Below are 23,644 nucleotides of genomic sequence, written 5' to 3' on the forward strand. Positions count from 1 at the left end.
AGTACCTAAAGAGAGCTGAAAGAAAGACTGGAGAGGGACTTTTCATAAGGGTGTTGAGTGACAGGACAAGGGGGGATGGTTTTATGCTGAGGGAGAGTAGGTTTAGGCTGGATCTTAGGAAGATGTTCTTCAGTATGAGGGTGGTGAGACTCTGGAATAGGTTGCCCAGAGTGGTTGGGATGCCTTCTGCCTGGGGGTGTTCAAGGCCAGATTGGATAAGGCTTTGGTCAACCAAGTCTAGCTGAGGGGTGTCCCTGCCCATGGCAGGGAGGTTGGAGTAAATGATGACTGAGGTCACTTCAGACCTAAGCCATTCTACAATCATCCATGTCCAGCTGTTAACTCAGTGGTGCCACTTCTGCTGCTGAATCAAATCCAGAGAGGAGATAGCAAATTCTTTGTGGTCTGTGAGACATGAACCACATCAATACATAATCTCAGTCCCAGGAAGCTGCTGCCAGGGGTGACACAAGAGAGCTGGCAATAGCTTTCACCCCCTAGCAGGCTCAGGGTGGTGGAAATCTGCCGGGGTGTGAAGGCTGTTTGTTGTGGGCAAAAAGGAGATTGGCTCCTGAGAAGCAGACATTGAATTCTTCAAAACCATGAAGGTTTGGCTACATACACCAAGTACTTTGTAGATCCCTCATATTCAGACAAGATGGTAGTGGTGAGATAAAGCAGGCAAAGATGTCTCCTGGGTTCAATGAAGCTCAATCAACAAGGATAATCAGCCATGGGAATGATCTCCCTAGGGGCATGGTGGACTCCCCAGCGTTGGATGTTTTGAATTCCCTGGACAGGGTGCTGGGCCATCTTGTCTAGGTTGTGCTGCTCCCAGGAAAGGTTGGACCAGGTGAATCCTGAGGTCCTTTCCAACCTGTGATTCTGTAGTGATACTGGAGAGAAGATGATGCCAGTGTGCCATGACAGGAAGGAAGTTGGTGTCTCACAGGTTTTTGTCATCCTTGGTAGAGCCTTGTAGTAATTTTAAGCCATTTCCCATTCTACATCCAGTGGCCAACAAGTGAGGTTCTTTTGGTAGCTCTGCACAGGGATCCAGGCTGGCTCTCTGTGCTCACCAGCTACTGCCTCAGTTAGCTCTGCACAGGGATCCAGGCTGGCTCTGTATGTGCTCACCAGCTACTGCCTCAGTTAGCTCTGCACAGGGATCCAGGCTGGCTCTCTCTGTGCTCACCAGCTACTGCCTCAGTTAGCTCTGCACAGGGATCCAGGCTGGCTCTGTATGTGCTCACCAGCTACTGCCTCAGTTAGCTCTGCACAGGGATCCAGGCTGGCTCTCTATGTGCTCACCAGCTACTGCCTCAGTTAGCTCTGCACAGGGATCCAGGCTGGCTCTCTTTGTGCTCACCAGCTGCTGCCTCAGTTAGCTCTGCAAAGGTATCCAGGCTGGCTCTCTTTGTGCTCACCAGCTACTGCCTCAGTTAGCTCTGCACAGGGATCCAGGCTGTCTCTCTCTGTGCTCACCAGCTACTGCCTCAGCTCTGCACAGGGATCCAGGCTGGCTCTGTATGTGCTCACCAGCTACTGCCTCAGTTAGCTCTGCACAGGGATCCAGGCTGGCTCTCTCTGTGCTCACCAGCTACTGCCTCAGCTCTGCACAGGGATCCAGGCTGGCTCTCTCTGTGCTCACCAGCTACTGCCTCAGTTAGCTCTGCACAGGGATCCAGGCTGTCTCTCTCTGTGCTCACCAGCTACTGCCTCAGCTCTGCACAGGGATCCAGGCTGGCTCTCTCTGTGCTCACCAGCTGCTGCCTCAGTTAGCTCTGCACAGGGATCCAGGCTGCCTCTCTCTGTGCTCACCAGCTACTGCCTCAGCTCTGCACAGGGATCCAGGCTGGCTCTCTCTGTGCTCACCAGCTACTGCCTCAGTTAGCTCTGCACAGGGATCCAGGCTGTCTCTCTCTGTGCTCACCAGCTACTGCCTCAGTTAGCTCTGCACAGGGATCCAGGCTGGCTCTCTCTGTGCTCACCAGCTACTGCCTCAGTTAGCTCTGCACAGGGATCCAGGCTGGCTCTCTCTGTGCTCACCAGCTACTGCCTCAGTTAGCTCTGCACAGGGATCCAGGCTGCCTCTCTCTGTGCTCACCAGCTACTGCCTCAGCTCTGCACAGGGATCCAGGCTGGCTCTCTCTGTGCTCACCAGCTACTGCCTCAGTTAGCTCTGCACAGGGATCCAGGCTGGCTCTCTCTGTGCTCACCAGCTACTGCCTCAGTTAGCTCTGCACAGGGATCCAGGCTGTCTCTCTCTGTGCTCACCAGCTACTGCCTCAGTTAGCTCTGCACAGGGATCCAGGCTGGCTCTGTATGTGCTCACCAGCTACTGCCTCAGTTAGCTCTGCACAGGGATCCAGGCTGGCTCTGTATGTGCTCACCAGCTACTGCCTCAGTTAGCTCTGCACAGGGATCCAGGCTGTCTCTCTCTGTGCTCACCAGCTACTGCCTCAGTTAGCTCTGCACAGGGATCCAGGCTGTCTCTCTCTGTGCTCACCAGCTACTGCCTCAGTTAGCTCTGCACAGGATCCAGGCTGGCTCTCTGTGCTCATCAGCTACTGCCTCAGTTAGCTCTGCACAGGGATCCAGGCTGTCTCTCTCTGTGCTCACCAGCTACTGCCTCAGTTAGCTCTGCACAGGGATCCAGGCTGGCTCTCTCTGTGCTCACCAGCTACTGCCTCAGTTAGCTCTGCACAGGGATCCAGGCTGGCTCTCTCTGTGCTCACCAGCTACTGCCTCAGTTAGCTCTGCACAGGATCCAGGCTGGCTCTCTGTGCTCATCAGCTACTGCCTCAGTTAGCTCTGCACAGGGATCCAGGCTGGCTCTCTCTGTGCTCACCAGCTACTGCCTCAGTTAGCTCTGCACAGGGATCCAGGCTGGCTCTCTGTGCTCACCAGCTACTGCCTCAGTTAGCTCTGCACAGGGATCCAGGCTGGCTCTCTGTGCTCGCCAGCTACTGCCTCAGTTAGCTCTGCACAGGGATCCAGGCTGGCTCTCTGTGCTCACCAGCTACTGCCTCAGTTAGCTCTGCACAGGGATCCAGGCTGGCTCTCTGTGCGCTCACCAGCTACTGCCTCAGTTAGCTCTGCACAGGGATCCAGGCTGGCTCTCTGTGCTCACCAGCTACTGCCTCAGCTCTGCACAGGGATCCAGGCTGGCTCTCTCTGTGCTCACCAGCTACTGCCTCAGTTAGCTCTGCACAGGGATCCAGGCTGGCTCTCTGTGCTCACCAGCTACTGCCTCAGCTCTGCACAGGGATCCAGGCTGGCTCTCTCTGTGCTCACCAGCTACTGCCTCAGTTAGCTCTGCACAGGGATCCAGGCTGGCTCTCTGTGCTCACCAGCTACTGCCTCAGTTAGCTCTGCACAGGGATCCAGGCTGGCTCTCTGTGCTCACCAGCTACTGCCTCAGTTAGCTCTGCACAGGGATCCAGGCTGGCTCTCTCTGTGCTCACCAGCTACTGCCTCAGTTAGCTCTGCACAGGGATCCAGGCTGGCTCTCTGTGCTCACCAGCTACTGCCTCAGTTAGCTCTGCACAGGGATCCAGGCTGGCTCTCTGTGCTCACCAGCTATCGTCACAGCTAGCGGTTATCAGAAGAAAATGACTCCTCTGGGAATTCCAGCAGATTAATCTCTGCCCAAGCTACTGATTTGCCCATCTGCTGAGGTCTTTTGAGATGCAAATTGGGTTTTAAACAGATGCCAGTGCATGAGTCTGTGGTGGAGTGAAGGCTTGGGGTGGTGAGGGTGAATGGAGATCCTTTGGTTCTGCTGCAGAGATGTTTGCTTCCTGGGAGAACATCTGGTGGGGGTCCTCTCCCCACATCTGGTGGGAGTTTTCTCTCCCCTGGAGAGAACATCTAGCAGGAGATGCAGTGCACAGGTGAAGAACTGCTGGTGAGACACTGAGCCCAGTCCAGGGAGAGCTCTCAGCTGTCACTAGTGTAACTGTGGAGTAGATATCCCAAAGGAACCGATGTAGCCCAGGAGCTGGGAATTGAGTGGGGTTAGGGCAGTGGGAAGCCCTGCTCCCACACCCCATTCAGGTGGCACAGCAGAAAATATGTTGTGGCTTTGGTTTTGTGGTTTTTTGTTTTATTTGTTTCCATTTTTATCTTGTTTGGATTTGCTTCCCTGAGCTATTTGATATCTCAGCAGTGGTTGGTGAGGTTTCTCATGTGAAGCTCTGCAGGTGTGGCTGCGTTCCCAGGACCATGTTAAGCTGAACTGCACCAGCTGCAAAAGGGGCTTAAAAGCACAGAGGGACATGGAGTACATCCCAAAAAAGAGATGCAGCACCAGGCCTCTGGCAGAAAGGGGATTGTCACCCCAGCCAGACAAGCTGTGGGACAGCCAGGAGCTCCACCTATAGAATTACAGAGCTGTTTTGGTCAGGAAAGACCTCTAATGCCATCAAGTCCAACTCAACCAGCATGACCTTAGACATTAAACCATGTCCCATAGTGCCACATCTACATGGATTCGAACACCTTCAGACATGGTGACTCCACCACCTCCCTGGGCAGCCTGTTCCCATGTCTGACCAACCTTTCAGGAGAGAAACAGTTCCTAAAATCCCATCCAATTTATCAGGAGGAGGAGTAGGAAGCAGGATCTTTCACATCTCTGCTCACGGAAAATCAGTGAAGCCAAGTCTAGGTCCTGCTTGCAGCCAGCACCACGATTTCCATGCTGGTTTGCTCTTCCCAGAGGCTGGAGAAGCTGGCACATGCAAATAACGAATCCTGGGGCATTCGTGATGGTAATGAGCTCATGGAAAGGCCACCGTGGAGGAGAAGCTGCAATTAGCAAGCAGCAGCGATTAGCACGTCGCAGGGTCGTGGCACGGTCATTGCCCTTGGGTAGCTTTAAGTGCCCTCCAAATCCCTTGTCTGCAGCTAGTGTGTGGCTTGCAGGAGCTCTGAGGGTGGATGGTCTCAGGTATAGACCTCTGGTCACACCTTGTCCCAGCGTGGCCACTGCTGTCCCAGGAGCTGGTGGTGGGCACCACAGTCTGGGATCTCCTGAGCTGGTGTCTGGCCTCTCATGATGTGACAGTAGCATGCGGGTGGAAGCCCTCTGCTGTGAGGACAGGCTTGGAGAGCTGGGGTTGTTCAGCCCAGAGATGGCTCCAGAGAAACCTTCCAGTGGCCTGTCAGAACTTAAAGGGGCTGATGAGAGAGCTGGGGACACAGTTTTGAGCAGGGCCTTTAGTTACAGGATGAGGGGTGATGGCTTGGACTGAGAAAGGGAGACTCAGACAGAGGAAAGCTTAACACTGAGGATGGGGAGAGCCTGGCCCAGGCTGCCCAGAGAGGTGGCAGACACCCATCCCTGGAACATTGCAGGTCAGGTTGCCTGAGGCTCTGGGCAACCTGCTGTAGTTGCAGATGTTCCTGCTGACTGCAGGGGAGTTGGACTGGGTGACCTTTAAAGGTCCTTTCCAAACCAACTGCAATTCTCTGGAATTTGCTGGAGCTGCAGTGCAGTGGTAAAGGACCTGCCAACCTTTCCCTCCACAGCCACTTCTGGCTAGATTTTGAGGAGGTGACAGTCCTTATGTATAGAGGGAGTGTGGAAGCAGAGATCTTTGCTGCTTCCAAAGAATTTTGGAGGTCTTCAGGCCCTGAGGTGGGAGGTGGACACGTATGAGGTGGAGACCTTTACCAAAAGTGCTCTCTGTTAAAGCAGTGCTGTGTGAGCAGATGTGAACTGGTGGCAAATCCTTGGCAGTGCTCAAAACCAGGAAGCAGAGAAGCTTGTCTGGTTGTTCCTCAACGTATCTCTCCTTCCATAAATAACTTGGCACCCTCAGAGGGCCTTTAAACGTGGCTGCTGAGCCTGCCACGCTGTTGGCTGTGACCGAGGGCCAAATCCCCTAAGCAGCTGGGGATTAGGATCCCTGAGGAGACTCTTCAGTTTTCAAATCCCTTCATGAGAGAATTGGCTGCTTCTGGTAGAAGAAAAGCCTCCAAATTGCTTCATACATGATGTCATTCTGTTGTCCTTTACGAGGTGGGATTTGGCCATGGATGGGTGCAAGGAGTCAGCCCAGTTCATAGAATCACAGACTGGTTTGGGTTGGAAGGGACCTTTTAAAGGTCATCTAGCCCAAGCCTGCTGCAGTCAGCAGGGACATCTGCAACCAGAGCAGGTTGCTCAGAGTCTCATTAAGCCTGACCTTGAGTGTCTTCAGGGATGGGGACCCCACCACCTGCCTGGGCAACCTGTTTCAGTGTTCCACCACCCTCATAGTAAAGGACTTCTTCCTGGTGTCTTCGTTTCTCCATCACTGCAGACATTCAAGGTCAAACATGATGTGACCCTGAGCAACGTGATCTAGTTGGAGATGTCCCTGCTGGCTGCAGGGAGATTGGACAAAATGGCCTTTGAGAGTCTCTCAAAACCCAGTGCATTCTGTGATATTCCTCAGCTGGGGCAGTTGATCGTCACCAGGAGCACTTTGTTTACTAGTAAATACAAAATGTGGTGTTGGTGGTGACCTTGCAGTGCTGGGTCACAGGTTGGGTGAGATGATTGTGAAGGTTTCTTCCAGCCAAAGGTATTCTGTGATTCTCTGAAGGAATGGTTCAGAGACCCTTGTGTGGGTTTACACACGGCAGGTAATTCAGATCTGACATCATTCAACCCCTCCTGATGTAGATTCCTTAAGGAAGCCATTCCCCCAAGTTCCTCTGGAGTGCTTTGGGGTCTAACCTGGATGCTTTGCTTTTTGTCCCTTGCAGAGGGTCGCCGGACAGAGATGGCATTGTAAGTAGTGCACGAACCTCGGCCCTCTCCTCTTGCAGCCCTTTGAATGCTCATCCCCTCATTAGCCACCATCAGCACTCTGTGGAACATCCTTGTCCTGTCTGTCTAATATAGAAAACAACTTTCAAGGAGAAAAACAATGTGTAAATGAATGAGACTCTGGGGGTTCTGCAACATCAAGATAAAGTAATGATGTGGACACACCTGAGAAGCACCCGGGGCAGAGGGACCAGGTGTCCTGCTAAACCCTCTCAGCTCTCCACATCCTCCTTTCCACTCCTGCTAATTGGCTTGGGTCAGATTTGCAGTGTGATGAGTGAAGGAGAAATTGCCAGAGCAGTTGTTTCCAGGAGCTATTTTTGTTTTCTATATTAAGCTGAAAATGAGGAGCTTCTTGTCTTCTGAATTATTGCTGCTTTTCTTCATGGTGCCAGATAGAGATGCCCCTCTTAGATCCAGGTAGTGGATGGACCACTGTGGTCTCCAGATGGTTGCCTCTAGCTGTTTGATATCCATGTTGTCAATAAGTATATTGGGTTCAGACTGGGACTGTGCTGGGTGTTATTTCTTGAGCAAAATCAGATGTCAGAAGCTCATCTTGAAATAAAAAAATGAGACTTCATGGGGCTGGGCAGGGAGAACAGTGGTGGAGGTCTCTTTCCAAGCCCCACAGAAACTGGGGTGCTAAATTGTTCTTTAAGGAAATCACTTTTTGGATTTCCACATCGAACCCAAGATCCTTGACTTTGGGCTTAAGAAATTTGGATTAAAATAGGGTCTGCAGCTCAGGTGGAGCTTTAATCGTGGCTCTATTCAGCAGTCATAAGTAACTGAAGTCCAGGAAGTGGCCTGGAGCTGCTCCCTCTTTGGGTACAGGTGCTGTGGGCAGCCTTTTTCTACCAGGAATGGACACAAGAACCTCAAGTGAGCTCCTACTTTTGGCTTTCCAGGTGACTTGTTGCCTGAGCTTGGTGCAGGAGAATGTCTCCAGTGCTCCAAGCAAGCTGAATCATAGAATCATTTAGGTTGGAAAAGATCTTAAAGATCATCAGCTCCAAGCACAATAATGCAGAAATGCAATCTGGGGGTGGGTGCATAATGAGGATGTAGAATATATTGGAGGGAGGAGGATGGAGGTGTTTGGTGTTCTCATCCTCTTTGCAGCCACTGCTGTGGCCATGAGGTAAATTCTCTGACTGCTGAATAGACCTCATCTCAGTTCCCCCTCTGGTAAAACCTTTGCTTGCTCCTGATGGAGCCCCTTTAATTCAAGCTTTCTTTTCTTGTAAGCGTTTGCTAATTCCGTATTTTTCTGTGTTTAAAACCCACCCACTCGACACTTTAACCCTTTTTCTGCCAACCTTCCTCCCCCCCCAATCCCTTCCAGCCTCCCAGCCCTCAGCCCAATGAGCCACCTTGCAATAGCAAACCCGAGAGTGTGCGTGAAGGAGGAAAAAAACCTGCGGTAAGGAAAACCTTCTAGCTAAGGGTTGGTCCTAACCAGTGAGCCCTCCTGCTCCTGAAAGCCAGGCTGGAGGAGGGCAGCAGGCAGCTTGAATAGAAATGGGATTAAAAATGAATGGGTTGAAGTTCAGGCCCCATCCCTGGAGATGTTCAAGGTAAAACTTGGCGGGGCTTCTAGCAGCCTGGTCTAGTTGGAGATATCCTGTCTCGCTGCAGGGGGCTTGGACAAGGTGACCCTTGAGGGTCCCTTCCAGCCCAGTCAGTTCTGTGGCTTTGTGAAAAACAGCAACTCTGTGTAACTTCATCCAGCATCTGGTTCCTCACCCTTGTACCTCCTAATGAGGCTCTTCTTGGGCAGCATCATGAGGACCATGGGAGGATGCTGTGCCTTATCCAGCCCCAGTGCTCTTCCAACCCCAGAATGATGCCTTAGACCTCTGGCAGGGTGCTGGGGTGGGTGTTGTTCTCTGACAGCAAAAGGGAACTAGGTTGTCCAATTTAGGTGCTCAAAAGGGAGAACCCAACTTGACCTCAGTCCCCTGACAGCACTGATTGCTGGCAATGGCAGTCAGCAAGAGCTTTGGGTGGTTTTTGGATGCCTGACAGGGTTCTGCAGATGGTGGGTGCCCAAAGCCTCCTCCCACAGCAGCCCCCTCTGTCCAAGCAGCAATAACCTGTGCGTGTGTCAGTGTGTGTCGTGGCATCCACTAACAACCACATCTCAGCTGGGTCACCTCTCACTGCTGCAACACAACCTCACTGCGGGCTGAAGCCATAACCCCCAGCTTGCTCTGCAGGTGGTTTGGTTGCTGGATAACCAAAACTCAGTCCTTGTTTCAACATGTTCTGAGGAAGGTGTTGATCTCCTGACGAACAGTGATGCTGTCTGTATGGGTGTCTCTTCATGGGCTGGAACATTCCAGCACATGGAGAAATGGCTGTTTCATTCCTCTTCCTTTTAAGAAGTGTTGTATGTTCAGCTATGAATGTTCAAAAAAAAAAGTCTTTTTATGTCTCTGATAGTTCCAGAAATGGGGAATGCTGTTGGGTATGGCTCCTGTGGAGGTGCAGAGCAGCTCTCTGGAGTGCCTGCAGCCCCAGCCGTTCCCACCAGCATCCCAGCTGGGTGAATGCACACATCTATGATAGAATATGCTCTTGGTTCCTTCCTTGCAAATGTGAACATTTTCTTTTCCAATGTGTTGCAGAAGAAAACAAATGGAGCTCCAAATGGATTTTATGCAGAGATTGACTGGGACAGATATGTAAGTGTCCTGTGAGGAGTCCTCTCCAACCAGCAACCCTGAAGCTCACGGTGGGGACCTGGGTTGTGCTCCCATGCCACCTTTTTGGCTTTCGGGTGCCTGTTTTGGGTGATGTCCAGGTGCTAGTTGTGTCCAGATATGTGTTTTGTTTGCAATGTCCCTGGAAACATTCAAAGTGAAACTTGATGGGGCCCTGATCCTTGCTAGAGATGGGCCTGCTCACTGCAGGGGGATTGGACAATGCATTCTGTGATTCATTAACATGAAACTGGCCAGAAACAAGGTGGCTCTGATGTCTTCAAGGTGAGGAGAGCAGTGCCTGGGTACACAGGACACTGCCCCAGCTGTTCCTTCCAGCCAAGCACTGCAAACCATCTGCAAAACCAGGCTGTCCAGAGAGGCTGTGGGTGCTCCCTCTCTGGAGGTTCAAATCCAGGCTGCCTGAGGCCTTGAGCAACCTGGGCTAATTGAGAGGCATCTCTGTCTGTGGCAGGGGATTTGGAACCAGCTGATCTTCAGGGTGCCTTCCAACTCAAACCACTCCATGAAAAATAACCCTGCAATGAGGCTGGGTGCTCAGCCCCTGCTGCTGGAACCCAGTGGTCACCAGTGGGCTTGTTCTCCATGGGGTTTTGGTGGACATCACTTTCCACAGAAGAGCTGCTTTGGCTTTCCAGGAATAAAATCAGAATTCCTAATCTCTTGAGTTCTTTTTGTTTGTGTTCTCCTCAGAATTCACCTGAGCTGGATGAGGAGGGGTACAGCATCCGACCCGAGGAACCAGGCTATATCCTTTACTGGTGGATACTATTGTCTCTTGGCTTCCAAGCTAGCTGTATGATGAGCTGAGGTTCACAGGCAGGACACTGACTATTTGTGCTTCTTTTTGTTGTTGTTATTAATATTTATTTTCCTCTTTGTTTTTCTTTTGAGTTTTCACTCTGCAGTTCAAGTCAGCTCCTCTGAGGCAGTAGAGCAGGAGGTGATCTTAGTTGAGGTTAAAGAGGTGATGGCTTCCTCTTTAAGCTGAAAGAGGAGATCTAGACTATAGATAAGGAAGAAGTTCTTCAAGTTGAGGGTGCTGTGACACTGTCCCAGGTTGCCCAGAAGGGAGTAGATGCTTCATGCCTGGAACTAAGCCAGGTCAGGTTGTTCAGGGCTCTGTGCAGCCTGCTCTAGATGACCTTTAAGAGGTCCCTTCTGACCCAGTCCACTCTATAACTCAGTGGCAAAGCAGAATTTCTTCCTCGATTGCCAGTCCTCTGCGAGTGATAGCCAGGGGAGTCTTGATGGAGAGGGAGCTCTCAGATACTGATGCAAATCACTGCTGGTTTAAACTAGGACTGTCTTGATCACTGTGAGCATCAGTTCCCAGGTCTTTTCCATAGATCAAGCACTGAAACATCCCATCAGTGCCAGGCACATCAGGATCTGCCTCTACCCTTATGATAAGCTTTTGGACAATTCTATGTTGAATTCTTCAGAGAGGGTAGAGCCTTTGAACACCAAGGTGGAAGGTGCCTCCGTCGCATGAACATCTTCAGCAGAAGGAAACCTTCTTTAACTGTGCTCTACCTACCAAAGGAAAGCACTTCTACTCGTCCAGTGAGTCTGAAGAGGAAGAGGAGGCACACAAGAAGTTCAACATTAAGATCAAACCTCTGCAGGCTAAGGACATCCTGAAGAGCGCAGCGACGGTGGACGAGCTCAAGGCTTCCATAGGCAACATCGCACTTTCTCCATCCCCTGTGGTGAGTCCTCAGTGTTCCTCCCTCTCCTCCTGGTTGATGCTCCACAGGGTTCACCCCAAACATGCATGGAGCTCGCTCTTAGGTGCCAATGGTGAAGTTTGTCTTGGTGTCCTCATTTATGGAGTTCAGTCTATATGGAGCTAATAATGGGGCTGGAGGTAGAGCTGAAATGTAGTGCAGGGATGTTTCCACCACAGGATGGCTTAAAAATGCCCTTTTCTGGTCATAGGGTAGGACAGCTGAGGTCAGAAGATGCTATTCCCTTATTTTTCCTCATTTTTTAACATGAGGTCATCATTCAGGACACAAATTGGTTGGGTGTTGTCCTGACAAGGAGAACATCTGTGGGGTCTTCCATGCTGCTGCTACATGATGTTAGAGGGACACTTATGACCTTGGGGTCAATCAATGCTTCCCAGAGGGAAAGCTCACCTCTCCTTAGTCCCCCCTGGGATAAATCCCATCACCCCCTGGCTCTCCTAAAGCTTGCTGAGATTCTTGTTGTCTCATGCCAACTCAGTCATGCAAAGCTTTGATTTTTCACTTCTCAGTGGGTTTTGGTGCAAGCTACAGAGTCTCCAGATGATACTCTCTAAGATGTATAAATAGCCTGGATCTGGGGTGTGAATGAAGCCTCAACTCCAAGAAAAGAGGAAATGAAATCACTGAGCTTTGTTTATTTTTTCCACACCAGCACAACATCAACTCCAGTGGAAGCTCTGGGGCGAGTCATTGTCCTTGGCAGTGCCAAGTCCTACTGGCATGGCTCTGCTTGACCCTATGCTTGGTCCCTTCTGGTGACATGCTGGTGCTGTATCTTGTGCTGTGGCCATGAACTTTCTTCTTGTTGGTGTTCAAGCTTTAGAAACACAAGCCCTAAGAAAATTTAAAGGCCAAGTCTATATTTGGTGTCATCTTCTTCCCTCATTGCTTTTATTTCCACTGCTGTCAGCCCTAGGAGTGGCACCACAGGGCACCAAACCATCTCAGAGTGTAGCTGGTGGTCCTGCCACAGCTATGGCAGAGGTGGGGAGAAGCTGCTCCTTGATTCTATACTGAAGCATGCAGAAAAATAGAAACCAGCATTGTTCTTAATGATTAAAAAATGAGAAATTATGGGATGGGTACAGGCAGCAGCCAGCAGTCCAGAGTTCCTTGCTTGGTTTTATTCTTAGTTGTGCAATATCAAACTGATTTAATAATTGATAGTTGATAGAAATTGATAATTAATACTACTTGAATCCTGGGTTCAGTTTTGGGCCACCCATTCCAAGAAGGACACTGAGGTGCTGGAGCAGGTCCAGAGAAGGGCAATGAAGCTGCTGGAGAATAGGTCTGGTGAGGAGCAGCTGAGGGAACTGAGGTTGTTCAGCCTGGAGAAAAGGAGGCTGGGGGGAGACCTTCTGGCTCTCTACAACTCCCTGAAAGGAGGTTGTAGCCAGATGGGAGTTGGTCTCTTCTCCAAGGAACAAGTGACAGGGTGAGAGAAAATGGCCTCAAGTTACACCAGTGGAGTTTTAGGTTGAACATGAGGAACAATTTCTTCCCCTTGAGGGTTGTCAAGGCCTGGCCCAGGCTGTCCAGAGGGCAGTGGTGGCGTCCTCATCCCTGGAAGGATTGAAAAACGATGGAGATGTGGTGCTGAGGGCCATGGTTTGGTGGTGACCTGGCAGTGCTGGTTTAGTGGTTGGACTCAATGATCTTAAAGGTCTTTTCCAAGCTAAACAATTCAGTGATTCTCTGAGTGTGTGTGTTTGCAGTGATGCTGGGAGCTGGGTTGGTGTGGGCAGCAGCTCTTCTGCACCTCACCTTTTCCAGAAGAACAAAGCCCCACAAGAAGTGCATTTTGTCCTCTTTTTCCACCGTGTTCTTTGTGCTGACGTCAGGGAAGGGTTTCACCATCAAGTTAGGGAGGCTTTAGCCCCTCTATCAGTGTGATGTGATTCAAATCCTACCTTTTGGGTGTTGGGTTGCCCTGGACTTTGCTATGATGAAATTCCTGTCTCCAGCACCAGCGTGGGTTTGGAGTTGATGCTTTCATGTAGAACAGCTCAGCTGTCTTCTGCTTACCCCAAAAGGCTCAGGGAAAAGCCCTGTGCCAGGCTGGACAGAAGGAACCATGCTGCTTCCCCATGTTGGAATCCAAAAGCCAGCATATGGAGGCCAAGAGCACAGATGGGGAGGTGAGCAGTGCCGTGGCCGAGCAGCCGGGCACTCCCCGGCACACCGGATGCTGGCACCTGGCACTGCTGTCCTGGAAGGTGCCCAGGAGCTGGCCAAAGGACTTTGGCATCCACAGGAGTTCCATGCTTGTTGTCTGGGTCCCTGTCCTGAGCTTATCCTCTCTCCCTGGGTGGTGGAACACTGGAACAGGTTGTGCAGGTGGTTGGAGGCACCATCCTGGAACCATTCAAGGTCAGGCTTGATGGGACTCTAAGCAACCTGTTCTCATTGGGGATGCTCTTGCTGGCTGCAGGTGGGTTGGACTAGATGGCTTTTAAAGGTCTCTCCCAACCCAAACCACTCTGTGATTCTATGAAAACCAGCTGCAAAGCTCTCCTGACCTCCCCTGGAAGAGAGCAGTGGGGGTGGGAGATGCCGTGTCCATGTTCATAGGTGTTGGCCTCCCCATTCCTCTGGAGTGTCTCTATTGTGGTGCCTCCACATGAAGATAAGGAGAACACTGGAGATGCTGCTGTAAACAGCTGCATCCTCTACCTGAAGCTCAGTGGCTCAGGTCTGGTTTCTTGAGGAGTATGGATGTGATGGTACCACCTGTCCATGTCACATACTGTACTCCTGACAAGCCACCATCCTCAGACCTCCTGGCCTGTCCTCCTGGCAGCTTCTGCCCACTTTTCTTTTTGCACCATGAAACCTCAGCTTTGGGAGCAAGGGATTTATGGAGTAATAGCCTGGGATAAAATCAGGATCTTGGCTCTCCTTTCATATGGACCCTTCCAAGAAATGAAGAAGGCTAGGGAATGACCTTTGCTGTAGCTGGCAGGGTTTGCTAAGGACAAAGCATGTGGAACCTTTCCCTAAATCAGCCCAGATGTAGGTTTTATTCCTCTGTGCTCTCTCACTTGGATCTTCTTGGATAGAAGACAACCTGGCTGGATGCTGTCATTCCTCTGTTATGTGGTTAAGAGTTATACACCTGATGATCATTTGAGGGAAAAAAAAAAAACAACAACCCAAACCCAACCTCTTGTTTTATTAACCCTTTGTAGAAAATCTCTTCTCATTTTCTTTGTTTTATTTTCCTGCCTTCTCGTAGAGGAAAAGTCCGGTAAGAAACACAGCTTTGGGCTTCTATTTCTCTTCTCTGTTAACAGAGTTCTCTCCTTCACACAGTCCCTGTTTTGCATGACCCTGGAGCTGAAATGGAAGCGGTTAGGCCCAGGCTGGATGAAGCTTTGAGCAGTCTGGGGTCCTGTCCATGGGAGGGGGTGTTGGAATTAGATGGTCTTTAGGGGCGCTTCCAACCTAACCCATTCCATGGTTTTATGAAACGTGAAGAAATCTTCCTGTCTGGGGAGACACCACACTGGTGGTTGGACATCCTTCTCCTTGGATGATTTAATGTAGAGTGTTTTTAAAGTAGAGCTGGGCTGGGGGTGTAGTTTGGGTGGGAAAGCTGCTGGGCTTGGGAAGTGCAAGGTTTTATCTGGGCATGTTTCAACTACATTAAAGCACACAGATGTGTAGCATCTTCTCTAACCATCAATGTGGTCAAACCCTACAACAGGCTGCCCAGGGAGGTGGTGGAGTCCCCATCCTTGAAGGTGTTCAAAAAACATGGAGACATGGCACTTGGGGACATGATTTAATGGTTCTGGTGGGGCTGGGTTGATGATTGGACCCGGTGATCTTAGAGGTCCTTGCCAACCTAAGCAATTCTGATCCTGTCCAAGCCATGAGAAAGCAGAGAAACTCACTAGTGACTGGTGAGCTCTGGTGCTGCTAGGTGTGATGATGATGATGATGGCTTCCCCAAGAGGACTGAGACTCAGAGTATTCTGAGTCCAAATGGGACAATTCATTCATTTGGTGGGGTTTGGGTCCCCTCTCTGGACACTGCTTTCCCCCTGCTTCATCTCCTGTGGTCAGGATGATCCCCCAGCCTGTGGGACCAAGGTGGTGTGCTCCCAGCAGTGGGTTCTAAGGGGGCAGCATGGAGGAGGAACTCCCCCCTAGCAGTGCACACTGTGAAGCCATGATGTGAAAGGGGTGTGTTGGGTGCTGGGGGACTTGGGGTGCTGACCTGTTGCTTTCTGACCAGGTGTCTCTTCTCTCTTCCTTCTTGCTGACCGCAGCGACGCAGCCCGGTAAGCACTGCTGCTGTTACTGCCTGGGGACTGGGGGTGCTGGGGCATGAGGAGTGGGCTGTGCTGGGGGAACTGTGAGCACAAAGGGAGGGAAGTGGGATGCCAGTGCTGTTGTGTGATCCCAAGTGGTGGTGGAAGCTCATCCTCCTCTCAATGCAAAGCGGTTGCAAATGATGGGCATCTTTCATGGTTTGACCTCTATCCTTGCAAACCTCCTGGAGCCCCACCTCGTGGTCTTGGGGACTCCCATTCCCCATCCCTCTCCAGCAAAACTCTCATTCTCCTCTTGGCTTCTTGGTCTACGATGGGGTTTGTGGGTGCCCCCTCCCTAGAGGCATTCAAGGCCAGGTCAGACAAGGCCTTGAGCAACTAAGTCTCGTTGGGAGGTGTCCCTCCCACAGCAGGCAGTTTGGAACTAGATGACCTTTGAGGTCCCTTCCAACCCAAACCATTCCATGAATTCTGCATGTGGACACCTGTGTGTGGGGTGGCAAGGACAAAGATTTAGATTGTTATAGGCCCCTTATTTGGTTTTATTTGGGGTTTATGCCACTTCCAGTGGGGTGAGGGTGTCAGTGACCCCTCCTAAGCCAGTGGCATCAGGATGGTTGCAAAAGAAGTCCCTAGAGACAGTGAAGATGAGATTTGACATGGCCCTGGGCAGCCTGATCTGCTTGAAGGTGTCTTTGCTGACTGCAGGGGACTTGAACAAGTTGACCTTTGAGGGTCCCTTCCATCCTGATGCGCTCTGTGAAGTGCTGTCAGGTAGTAGCTTTAGGTGGCTCAAAAGTCTTGGTGTGGATTTTGGCCATAAATCTTCTTGGTTGTGGCTTTTTTTTTTTTCCTGCTTCCTGTGCTCTGGGAACAAATGGGAATTCACCCCACACACTTCCAGCTGGGCATCTTTCAGCCACATGCAGCAAATATCACCCTAGATAGGCAATTCCTGCCACACGTGGGCTGCATTGCTTCTGCTGTGTCCCTTTTAGCCTGGAGATGAAGAGGCTCAGGGCAGACCTCATTGCTGTCTACAACTACCTGAAGGGAGGCTGTAGCCAGGTGGGGTTGGTCTCTTCTCCCAGCCAGCCAGCAACAGAATAAGGGGACACAGCCTCAAGTTGTGCCAGGGGCAGTATAGGCTGGATGTTAGGAGGAAGTTGTTGGCAGAGAGAGTGATTGGCATTGGAATGGGCTGCCCAGGGAGGTGGTGGAGTCACCATCCCTGGAGGTGTTGAAGCCAAGCCTGGCTGGGGCACTTAGTGCCATGGTCTAGTTGACTGGATAGGACTGGGAGATAGGTTGGACTGGATGATCTTGGAGGTTTCTTCCAACTTGGTTGATTCTATGACTCCTGGGTGACATTTGCCATGTGCCCATGTCCCTGTGCTTACCTCTTTGTGTTTCTCATTCTAGGGAACGATTAAAAGGAACTTATCCAGTAAGTATGTTCTGCAGCCTTTGGGAATGGTGGCTGTGGCAGGGGGCCGTGGGGGTAGTATATTGGTGAGGGGACAAAAAAAAGGGAATGGGTTAGGTTTGCTTTAAGGTGGTCCTTCTGTAAGAAGACCACCGCAGGGGACATCCTTGGGGTACCTCATAGAAACTTTGTAACTCCCTAGTCCTAGTTCTCTGCAAAAGTCTGAATTAAAATTCATGCCATGGTTCAGTGACCATGGTGCTGTGAGGTCACTGGTTGCCTCAGTGGTCTTGGAGGTCTCTTCCAACTAAAACAGTTGTATGATTCTGCCAGCATCTCCACAGCAGGCGTGGGATGGGACATGTGCTGTGCTGGTGGCACACTTGGTGTGAGCTCTTCTGCCAGCATGGGGTCCAGGTGGGTTAGGGGTGATGCTCAGAGATGGGCAGGGGATCACTTTTAGCCTCATGCTGTCCATTCTGTGCTGCAGGTGAGGAGATTGCACGACCTCGACGCTCCACACCAACGCCAGATCCTGCCAGGTCAGTATGGAGTCCACATGGATAGTGATCTGACATTTGGATAGGCATTTGCACCCTTCATCCATGGGAAGCATCTGTTTTCTCCTCCAGATGCTGACCCTTTTTCATGTGCAGCAGGATAGGTCAAACTCAGCAGAGTGCAGCAAACTGGCTGGGTCCTTACTGCTCTACCAACATCTCCAACCGATGAGCTACCTGAGCTGCCCTGGTTTGGCTCATCAAAGACACTGCTGCAGAAGACTCACTTTGCATTAAGTTTTTTGAAGCTCTTGAAACAGCCACATCTTTGTGTTTTGGGGTTTAAATGAGCTTCATGCTGCTTCATGCTGCAGGATGCAAGAGGAACCAGTAGCCTTGGGTCACAGAAGCTCTGTGAGCTGCTGCTAACTGAGGGGAGGTGCTGGTGGATCTGCAGAGAATGGCTGAGCAGGGGTGTGTGGAGCTGAAGTGCTGATGGCAGCAGCACCTCTGCTTTCAGTGCACAGCATCTGCTGGCTTTCCCCGAACAGGAGCATGTACATCCACTGGTGGAAGCCACCTCCAGCCTGATCAGTAGGGTGAGCTGGCAGGGATATCCCTTCCAGACCAAAACATTCCACCATCCTATGTTGACTTGAGAAAGCAATCAGCTTGGTGCAGGGAAAGCCAACTCTCACCAGGAGAGTCCTGAGCAGGACCCAACTGAAGACGTGCTGGACATAAGTGTGATCCAGACCTTGACATCATACTGGGTTCAGTTTTGGGCTCTTCACTCCAAGAAAGACATTGAGGTGCTGGAGCAGGGCCAGAGGAAAGGCAGTAAAGTTGGTGAAGGGTCTGGAGAACAGGGCTGGTGAGGAGCAGCTGAGGGATCAGCCTGGGGAAAAGGAGGCTGAGGGGAGACCTTCTGACTCTCTGCAACTCCTTGAAAGGAGGTTGGAGTGAGGCAGGGGCCAATCTGTTCTCCCAAGGAACAAGTGATAGGACAAGAGGAAATGGTCTCCAGTTGCCCCAGGGGAGGTTTAGGTTGGACATGAGGAACAGTTTCTTCCCCTTGATGATTGCCCAGGCCTGGCCTGGGCTACATAGGGCAGTGGTGGAGTGTCTATGCCTGGAAGAAGTTTCAAAGCCATGGAGATGCAGTGCTTGAGGGACTTGGTTTAGCAGCACACTTGGTAGAGTGAGATCATGGCTGAGGGCTGTGGTTTAGTGGTGAGCTGGCAGTGCTGGGGTAGTGATTGGGCTCCACGGGTTTGGTGATCTGTTCTCAGTTCAGCAGCTCTGTGATTGTCTCATCCCACAGCAAGAAAGCCGGGGAGGACCCTGCAGCACTGGCACCGCTCTTCGGGCCCCCCCTGGAGTCGGCATTTGAGGAGCAGAAGCTGGACGGTGGGTTGGGGAACGTGGGTGGCATCTGCTGGCAGGTCCAGGCAGGGTGGGGTTGGGGTTTGGGTGGAGGGAAGTCAGTTAATGATGTGGTCTTGGGATAGCCCCTGAAGAAGAGCTGCTAAGGGAGGCTGCAGATGCTGCCTCCAGCAAAGTGTAAGGTTTGCTGCTTGGCAAGGTCTGGCTGTGCCTCATGGAGCAGTCCAGCCAAGGTGGCTGGTACCTTCTGACACCAGGGCAGCACTTCATCATCAACCTGATATACCTGACAGGAGATGTGAATGGAGCTTATCTGGTGATGCTTCACAGCTCTCTGTGGCAGTGAAGAGGTCACCTCAGTAATGTCATTTCTTCCCCTTGGCCAGGAGTGGAAGGACACTTTGCTCCCTTCCAGCCCTCTTTTCCCAACTTCCCCCAAGCACAGCCATCTTCCAACACTGCTTCTCCCCAAAGACCTGGAACATTTGCTTCCCAGAGAGGTTTCCTCCTCCTCCTCCTCTGCTGTCACTTGCAGCCTAGTTATGTCTTGTAATTAATGGCCCTCATTAATTCTTTTAATCAAAGCTCTGTTTGCCTGCAGCTCTCTGCACACAGCCCAGTAAAAAAACAGTGCAAAAAGTTCAAATGAGAGATGAAAAGTGGGATATTCCCTTAAAATCTCTGTTGGAATAATTGGATCCTTTAATTCCATTTTTTGATGGATCCCAACTGGATCTTTCTTTTTTAATGCCCTTTTTTTGATGGATCTGAATTGGAGGTTTTCATTTTGGTACCATTTCTGAATGGCTCTAAATGGGCTGGATCCAAATTGGATCTTTTTGTTTTGAGGCTGGTTTTGAATGGCTGTAAATGGGCTGGATCCAGATTGGATCCTTTGATTTTAATACTATTTTTGGCTGGATCCATTTTTTTTGTTTTGAGGCTGGTTTCAGATGGCTCTAAATGGGCTGGATCCAGATTGGATCCTTTGATTTTAATACTAATTTTGGCTGGATCCAATTTGGATCTTTTTCTTTTGAGGCTGGTTTTGAATGGCTCTAAATGAGCTGGATCTAAATTAGATCCTTTGATTTTGATACCCTTTTTGGCTGGATCCAAATTGGATCTTTTTGTTTTGAGGCTGGTTTTGGATGGCTGTAAATGGGCTGGATCCAAATTGGATCCTTTGATTTTAATACCAATTATGGCTGGATCCAATTTGGATCTTTTTGTTCTGAGGCTGGTTTTGAATGGCTCTAAATGGGCTGGATCCAAACTGGATCTCTTCATTTTAATACCCTTTTTGGCTGGATCCAATTTGGATCTTTTTGTTCTGAGGCTGGTTTTGAATGGCTCTAAATGGGCTGGATCTAAATTAGATCCTTTGTTTTTGATACCATTTTTTGGCTGGATCCAAATTGGATCTTTTTGTTTTGAGGCTGGTTTTGGATGGCTTTAAATGGGCTGGATCCAAGTTGGATCTCTTCATTTTGAGACCATTTTTGATGGCTTGAAATGGGATCTTTTTATTTTAATACTTCCCCCCCCCCCCCCAATGGATCTAAATCAGATTAATCCAATTGGATAGTGTCATTTTAATCTCTTTTTTTGTTGTTGTTGGCTTCAATTTGGATCTTTTCAATTTGTTACCATTTTTTGATAGATCCACACAGGATCTTTTCATTTTAATACAATTTTTTGGATGGCTCCAAATAAGGTCTCTTCACTTGAATACCTTATTTTTTTTTATGGATCTCTATTGGATGGATCCAAACTGGACCTTTCATTTTAAATCTGTTTTTTTGATGACTCCAAGTAGGATATTTTCATTTTAATCCAAATTTTTGGGTGGATCCCAAGAGGATCTTTTCACTTTAGTACCATTTTTGGATGGCTCCAAATAAGATCTTTTCACTTGAATACCTTAGTTTTTGAGTGGATTTGAATTGGATGGATTCCATTGGATCTTTTCATTTTAATCCCAATTTTTGTATGGGTTCAAACTGGATCTTTTCATTTTAAGTGGGTAAGAATTAAGAGATGTGGGAAAGGAGATGAAATAGTTGTAGTTGTCTACTATAGACCACCAAACCAAGAGGAAGATGTTGATGAAGCCTTCTACAGACAAATGGAAGTAGCCTCTAGAGCTAACTCCTTGGTACTCATGGGTGACTTCAACACCCTGATACTTGCTGGGAAGATGGCACAGCCAGTCCAGAAGGCTCTTGCAATACATCAATGATAACTTCTAGTCAGGTAGTGGAGGAACCAATAAGGAGAGGTACACTGCTGGACCTTGTATTAACTAATAAAGAGGGACTGGTTAAGGACATCAAAGTCAGGAACAGCCTTGGGGACAGTGATCATGACATGGTGGAGCTTAGTATTCTACAGGATAGCATCAGATCAGCAAGTAGAATTACAACCCTGGACATCTGCAGAGCTAACTTTGTGCTCTTCAGGGACATGCTTGCAGGAATCCTGTGGGCTAAGGCTCTGGGGGGTAAAGGAGGCCAAGAAAGTTGGTTAATTTTTAAAGACCACCTCCTCCAAGCCCAATCAGGTAGATGTGCTAGGAGACATGCATGGTTGAGCAAGGAGCTCCTGAAGGGAATCTCAGGGAAGAAAGAAACTTACAATTCATGGAAAAAGGGATTGGTCACTTGGGAGGACTATAAAGGAGTTATCAGGGAATGTAGGAAGGCAACAAGGGAGGCCAAAGCCCTCTTGGAACTGCTGCTGGCAAAGGAAGTAAAAGAGAACAAGAAAGGCTTCTTTAAATCTATCAGTAGAAAAAGGAAGACCAGGGAAGGTGTGGGGGCACTGCTGAAAGAGGAGGCAGCCCTGAGAACTGAGGATGTGGTGAGGGCAGAGTTGCTGAATGCCTCCTTTGCTTCAGTCTTTACAGCTAAGGCTGAACTCCCCTATGCACTCCAGACCCTGGATGGAGGAGAGGAAACCTGGAGGAAGGAATGCTCCCCACTGGCCAGTGCAGACTGGGTTAGGGATCAGTTATACAAATTGAATGTTCACAAGGCCATGGGCCCTGATGAGATGCACCCAAGGCTGCTGAGAGAACTGCCTGAGGTTCTTGCTCTGCTGCTCTCCATGTGGCAGACAGGAGAGGTGCCTGAGCACCAGAAAGAGCCAGTGTCACTCCAGCCTTCAAAAAGGGCAAGAAAGAGGTTCCAGGGAACTATGGACCAGTCAGCCTCACCTCCATCCCTAGAAAAATGATGGAGCTGCTCCTCTGGAAGGCATCTCAAGGCACTTGGAAGAGAACTGTTGCCCATGATACTCTAGGGAGCAAGCTGAGGAAGTGTGGGATGGAAGAGCAGACAGTGAGGTGGATTAGGAACTAGTTACAAGATAGAGTTCAGAGGGTGGTGATCAATGGTGTTACATCCAGCTAGAGAGATGTAACCAGTGGAGTCCCTCAGGGATCAGTGCTGGGTCCAGTCCTGTTCAGCATCTTCATCAGTGACATTGATGAGGGCACAGACAGACAGAGTCTGCTCAGCAAGTTTGCTGATGACACCAAACTGGGAGGCTTGGCTGATACAGCTGAAGGCTGTGTGGCCATCCAGAGAGACCTGGACTGACTGAGAGCTGGGCACAGAGGAACCAGATGAGGTTCAACAAGGACAAGTGCAGAGTCCTGCACCTGGGGAGGAATAATAAACTGCACCAGTACAGGCTGGGAGGTGATCTGCTGGAGAGGGACCCTCCCCTGTGGAGAGGGACCTGGGAGTGCTGCTGGATAACAGCCATGGCACAGCAATGTGCTTTTGTGGCCAAGAGGGCCAGTGGGATCCTGGGGTGTATTAGGAGGAGTGTGTCCAGCAGATCAAGGGACATTCTCCTCCCCCTCTACTTTGCCCTGGTGAGACCTCCTCTTGAATACTGTGTTCAGTTTTGGGCTCCCCAGTTTAAGAGGGACAGGAATCTGATGGAGAAGGTCCAGCAGAGGGCTCTGAGGATGATGAGGGGACTGGAGCACTGCCTGAGGAGGAGAGGCTGAGGGACCTGGGGCTGTTTAGTTTGGAGAGGAGAAGATTGGGAGAGGATTTAATAAATGTTTAGAAACATCTGAGGGCTGGGGGTCAGGAGAGGGGACAGGCTCTGCTCACTTGCTCATGGGATAGGACAAGGAGCAATGGATGGAAGCTGCAGCACAGGAGGTTCTGCCTCAACACAAGAGGGAACTTCTTTACTGTAAGGGTCCCAGAGCACTGGCACAGGCTGCCCAGAGAGGCTGTGGAGTCTCTTTCTCTGGAGCCTTTCGAGGCCTGTCTGGATGTGTTCCTTTGTGATCTGTGTTAGATTGTGTAGTCCTGCTCTGGCAAGGGGGTTGGACTCAATGATCTCCTTGGGTTTCTTCCATCCTGTGATCCTGTAATCCCAATTTTTGTATGGGTACAAACTGGCTCTTTTCATTTTAATCTCAATTTTTGTATGGGCCCAAATAGGATCTTCCCATTTTAATACCATTTTTAGATGGCTTCAAACTGTCTCTCTTCATTTTAACACCATTTTTAGATGGCTCCAAACTGTCTCTTTTCATTTTAATGCCATTTTTCCCCCAGCCCATGCTGAAATTCCAGACAACTTCCGCAGTTAACACGTTGCTGTCTCACTTAATGCACTAAGCCCCCCCCTCCAAACACATAAATGGCATTGTGGGGTTTGTCAAGCAGCGTGAGTGTCAAACTAATTGCATGGCCTGTTTCAAAATCAGACAAGCCT

The 23,644-nt window shown here is 50.1% G+C and overlaps 1 protein-coding gene across 9 annotated transcripts in view; it reads left to right on the top strand.

Annotated features, from left to right (window-relative positions):
* Positions 1-23,644, top strand: part of SGIP1 (SH3GL interacting endocytic adaptor 1) — a 91,412-nt gene that overhangs the window by 36,579 nt on the left and 31,189 nt on the right. For 7 of the 9 annotated variants that reach the window (XM_064147454.1, XM_064147455.1, XM_064147451.1 and 4 more), the window contains exons 4-12: positions 6,760-6,784; positions 8,172-8,249; positions 9,457-9,513; positions 10,246-10,300; positions 11,089-11,264; positions 15,584-15,595; positions 17,009-17,033; positions 17,503-17,554; positions 18,837-18,922. In XM_064147454.1, the coding sequence (XP_064003524.1) occupies positions 6,760-6,784; positions 8,172-8,249; positions 9,457-9,513; positions 10,246-10,300; positions 11,089-11,264; positions 15,584-15,595; positions 17,009-17,033; positions 17,503-17,554; positions 18,837-18,922 (566 nt within the window). Of the gene's footprint in view, positions 1-6,759; positions 6,785-8,171; positions 8,250-9,456; positions 9,514-10,245; positions 10,301-11,088; positions 11,265-14,544; positions 14,557-15,583; positions 15,596-17,008; positions 17,034-17,502; positions 17,555-18,836; positions 18,923-23,644 lie in introns of all 9 variants that reach the window. The other 2 variants (XM_064147457.1, XM_064147453.1) reach the window with 2 other exon arrangements.

The sequence above is a fragment of the Pogoniulus pusillus genome, chromosome 8 (genome assembly GCF_015220805.1).
Source record: "Pogoniulus pusillus isolate bPogPus1 chromosome 8, bPogPus1.pri, whole genome shotgun sequence".
NCBI classification, from domain to species: Eukaryota; Metazoa; Chordata; class Aves; order Piciformes; family Lybiidae; genus Pogoniulus; species Pogoniulus pusillus.